At 44.3% G+C, this 5,034-nt stretch overlaps 1 protein-coding gene across 1 annotated transcript in view; it reads right to left on the bottom strand.

Annotated features, from left to right (window-relative positions):
* Positions 1-2,066: 2,066 nt before the first annotated feature.
* MAP4K4 (mitogen-activated protein kinase kinase kinase kinase 4) overlaps positions 2,067-5,034 on the bottom strand; it is a gene marked incomplete at its 5' end in the record, with an annotated part of 54,698 nt that continues 51,730 nt past the window's right edge. The window contains 2 exons of the mRNA XM_008942359.1: positions 2,067-3,711; positions 4,421-4,560. Of these exons, the coding sequence (XP_008940607.1) occupies positions 3,628-3,711; positions 4,421-4,560 (224 nt within the window). The remainder of the gene's footprint in view (positions 3,712-4,420; positions 4,561-5,034) is intronic.

Raw genomic sequence — 5,034 nt, 5'->3', positions numbered from 1 at the left:
CTCGGGACGCCCGAGGTTTCGGGAGCTGTGCTGCTAGGATGTGTGAGAGCCTGGCTCAGGACTCCAGCCGTGGCTCTCTCTCGGCGACAGGCAAGGCCGGCTCACGAAACGCGGGCGCCTGGAGGCGGCGTGGCGGGGGTTTGGCGGGAGGACACGTTCACACCGCGCCGGGCTCCCCCTGCTGCAACTTCTCCTTTCCCAGCCACCGGCCGCTCACTGACCTTCCTGAGCTTGAAAACTGCAGTTCTCAAAAGAGCAGCTGCACCAGGACTCTGGGCTTCATGGAAAAAAACAACAACAACAAAAAAAAAGCCCTCAAAAGCCCATGTTTACTGTCAAAGTCTCTAAAACGATGAGATCTGACAATAAGGCTTTTGTGCTTGTAACACATGCACCTAGGCAACGTGCAGATCGATTTCTGCAGCCAGCAGATACTCAAAGTACTTTCCACATAAAATAGGTGTCAATTTGACTTTATTTAAGGAAAAACGGGGAAAAAACAGTAATTTCCATAATACACAGAAGACAAGTTAGATAGCACTGCAAAAAAAAGGCTGAGTGTTTTACTTGTCACCAGTCTGCTTTGCAGCTCTACGATTAGTAATTTTAATGCAGTTTGTCATTTTGTATTATTGTTTAGCATCTTTATAATCAGCAGAGTCTGGGGTTATAAATCACAAAAAGTGTACTACTACTACTATGAAAAACTAAAAAACCCACAAAAATCACTTTCAAATAAACCATAAATATGTGATGCACATTAGTGTAACAAAACCATTTTTGTAAACATTTTCTCCAACATAACATGTGCATAAGATAAAAAATAAAAACACTGCAGTCATACAAGTTAGGGTTACTTTGACTTAAAGATACAGAAAATTATTACTTATTAAAGCTTAAATCTAAACCTAGGAGCTTTTCTTTTCTTCTTTGCTTAGAGAAGCACTGTTTGAAGAGTTCGCTGTCGGTGTACGTAGTGGTTTTGTAATACTGTTTTTACCTCGCCGTGTTGGCGCTTCCATGGAGGCAGAAGCAGCCAGGCGGGCGGCCCCACTGAAAGGAGGAGATTCAACCCCCCCCGACCCCGGAGCCTCCAAACTTCCAACAGCACGTATCCGTGACCTGGGCATCCCTACAGCACTGGAGCATCCTCCTCTAGGTGAATAGCATCAGCTTTCAAGGACTAGGTTAATTTTTGACCACAAAGCGCTGGAAGATTTAAATCACGCAGACTGACATTCGATCGAATCGGCTTCGGGAAACTAAACTACAGGGCAGCTGTGTGACTACACCCACGTTCTACCGCCACGCCGTGTGTCGAGTCCCCTTCAGTCCATCAGAGTACAAAAGGTCGATCGTTCTTCTGGCTGACCGCACCAGGCCTGAAAAGAACACATCCTTCACCTTCAAAGCTATCCAAAAGTCATACAAATAAAAAAAAAAAAAAAAATTAAAACCAAAATAGTTCTAGGTATTCCTCCGCCAGCAAATGTAAGGCTTTCTTGAGTCTTTTCTGAGGGGGCTGGGGGCTGGGGGGTGTGCAGACGCGTGCGCCAGCGGTACGTCTACCGCCCGCTTCTCAACCGCCCGCGATGCCCACAAGAGTCTTCGGCAGCAGCGCTGACGGGGGCTGAAGGACTTACAGCAGTCGGGTCGGACACCAAGGAAGGGTCTGTCGAGTCTGAGCTCGGCACGCGCGGTGCTCTCGGCTCTCAGCCGATCGTGTGACCAGTCGCTCGAGCCCTCGGGCTTGGGTGAGCCATCGGCTTGGCTGAACTGGAGAACTGGCGTTTAAGAAGCCCTACCTGTCACGCCACGAAGGGAAGTTCACCGCAGCAGAAGACAAAGCCCATGAAACACTGAGAGCCTGTTCACTGAATGAACAGCTTAAGGCAGCTGTCAACAAAGTACCCCACCGAAGGTATCAAAAAAATAAAAGAGGTGAAAACAAAAAGGAAAATGGTTGAGTCGTGACACTGTGCATTATTACAACACCAACAGATTATTATACACTCAAGGTTTCTCAAGTAATGAACATGTAGCCATTAAACAAATTATTACTCTCAAGACATTTATTACAAATGTCAGAACTTATTCATAAAATGAAACTGACTTAAAAAAAAAAAACAAAACAAAACAAAACAGAAAGAAAAAAAAAAGCCAGAGCTGGGATCTTACATCTAAACACAGGTATACGCTGTTTTTATGAATAAGCAGTATTAACTACATTCTTAAAAGAGTTTTAGTGCATTGCATTCTTAGAAAAACATCACCGCCCCAAAATGTTTCCTACAACATTTAACAGTTTATAGAACTAGCCTAGTTATTTTTACCTGCCTGTTCCTAAGCCCACGTGTTAGAAGAGTGAAACTTCTGGTTTTAGGCTAAATTCAGACTTCTATTAAGGATGAAACTGGTTTTAAAAAATGCTTGCTTCACCAAATTTTGTAAGCAGATTACATTAATCAGTGTCTCACTGCCATACCGCTACCACTGTTGCCCCAACGGACCACTCTCTTTAAACTTGCTATGCAATAACAGTCAGAAACCTTTCCATCTGGTAGTTTTGGTATTAAGATTAAATTAGACATTAATGGTTTTCATCTAAAAACGTAGAAACTAAACCACCTCTTTTATTTTATGCATTAAAAACAATGAGGTAGGCACAAAAAAATAAACATATGTAGTTTGGATTTTATTTCTCTTTCTTTTTTTTTTTCTTTTTTTTAGTTCTGCTAGTGCAGACTGTGGTAAAACTGTTGTTGCACTTCTAGGTTTAAACAAAAATTAAACCTTTAACTGAGGCAGTGCTAATACTGTGACATAACCAAGTTCTGGCCTAACACAGAATCATTATAGAAAATGAATTTTTTTTTTTTTACTTTTTTTTTTATCATCTGCACATGTTTCAGGCAATACCTGGTACACAGAAAATGACTAAAGTTATTGGCCAGGCCAAAATAAAACTGCAGAAACAAAAAAAAACCCCAAGAATTCCACCCCAAGCCCCTTCCCACCCGCCCTGTCCCCAAGAAGAAGTTATCCTAGTCACTTTGTCTTTCACATTTTATAAATATTAACTTCTTAAAACCTGCACCTTCCTCTTTGTCCACATATTGTCACATTACAAAAAAGAAATGTCAATTAAATACATTGTTAACATTACTAGACTAGATCTGCCCTCTGTTTCAGCCAGTCTGACTCTCTACACCACTTCTCACCTTCTCTTGCCTACCTCCTGTCCACTCAACAGCATGTTCATGGTAAGTCTCGTTTGTTTTTATTTTTTTCCTTTTCTTCCCCCCTCTCTGTTTTGACACTAACAAACAGAGTCCTTCAAAGCCTAGGAATCCTGGAGCTGAAGGGAAAAGAAGACCTGTAGCTTTCTAGCATGATCCCAAACCTCAAAGACATTGTAGCACCTGATGGCAATATCTTTACAGCACCAGCTGCGTCGCAGCCTCAGTTGAAAAACTAAAAGAAACCTAACACCAGCCATGCCTGCACACACATTTACACAGAGTGCTGCATCAGTGCAGGTCTGTACTCCAGCTGAAAATAATTCCGAGTTATGAAGATCTCAGACTCTGGATGTCAGCAATTCCTCCTCGCCAAATCCCGCTGCTTCTACCAGCTCAGAAGAGAAGTCCTGCCAAGGGTCATGAAATAGACTTGACTGCTTCCACCCGACCGTACGGAGGCAAAGAAAACCTGGGGAGAGAAGAGAAGAGAAGAGACTGGTACACTCAGCAGGTCGGGCAGCAGTGGCTCTGACTTGCCTCCACCATCCCTGGGATTTACAGTGCAACCGCAGAGCTGTGCTGGGTCAGGGGGGATGGAGCTGACGTCCCACACAGCAGCCTGTATGGTGCTGAGCTTGGCATTATGGCAACCCACTGTTAACACACCAGTGTTTTGGCTAGTGATGAACAATGTCTGCACAGCACCAAGGCTTTCTCTCCAGCCCCCTCAACCCTCAAGGGCCAGTGAGCTGGGGATGGGCAAGAGGCTGGGAGGGGACAATGCTGTGACAGCCAAACCAAACTGACCAAAGGGATGTCCCACCACATGTCCCATCATGTTCAGCAATAAAAACTCATGGAATGGGAGAGGTTTGGGGAACACTGTGGTGATGGCATATGTCTCCCCAAGCAAGCAGGCAGGCTTCCTGGGAAGCAGCTGGAGGTTGGGAATCAATTCCTTGTTTTGCCTGGCTTGGTGTGCAGCTTTTGTTGTCCTGATTAAACCATCTTTATCTTGCTCTGTGAGTCTTCTCACTCTCCCCATCCCATCGGAGAAAGGAGTGAATGAGAGGCTGGGTGGGTGTTTGGCTGCTGGTCAGGGTCAACCCAACCCACGTACCCAGTTAAAGCACACAGTTCCCACCCTGACAACAAACTGGGAGGGATGGGGATGGTACCTTGTCATTGCGTTCACATAAGAACTTGAGTCTTTGTGCCCTTTTATGCATGAACACACCATCCAAGTGTCCAGTTTCCACCGACCGTATCTCGATAGCTTTTTCTCCCCAGCCCATAATCTGGTTGGATCGGATGTAGGCTTGGAAAGAAAAGAGCACACAGCCCGTTTTAGGACAGGCAACATGCAGGAACTGGAAAAGCAGAGCAACAGACTGATGCATGCTACTTAAAAAATCATGTGCACATTATAACTGCACTCATGTTCAGAGTGCTATTTCTGTCCTCGACACCTTCATGATACCTAAAAATATCTTCTTTTTAGAAGAAATTCCCCCGTGGGTTTTCTGTGTTAGTTATAGACTCCTTCCCTGAGCATTCATGACACAAACCGAACTCTGCAAGCTTCAATTAAATAGAAGGAACACTGAGTTTTTACACAGGCTTTTTCTCCCAAGTTTGGCAAAGAGACAGGCTAATTAGGTGTTGACAAGGAAAAAGCAGAACCCAAGATTTAAATAGACTGAACTCATACATTCCAGTATGTTCCCAGCATCAGCTCTGTGTCTTATGGTGTTACTTCCCTTCCTTGAAGGAGTTTCTCAGCAAAAATAGA

The sequence above is a fragment of the Merops nubicus genome, unplaced genomic scaffold (assembly GCF_000691845.1).
Source record: "Merops nubicus isolate BGI_N331 unplaced genomic scaffold, ASM69184v1 scaffold27216, whole genome shotgun sequence".
Taxonomy (NCBI): domain Eukaryota; kingdom Metazoa; phylum Chordata; class Aves; order Coraciiformes; family Meropidae; genus Merops; species Merops nubicus.
The sequence above is the reverse complement of the archived record's forward strand: the minus strand, read 5'-3'. Positions and strand labels throughout refer to the sequence as shown.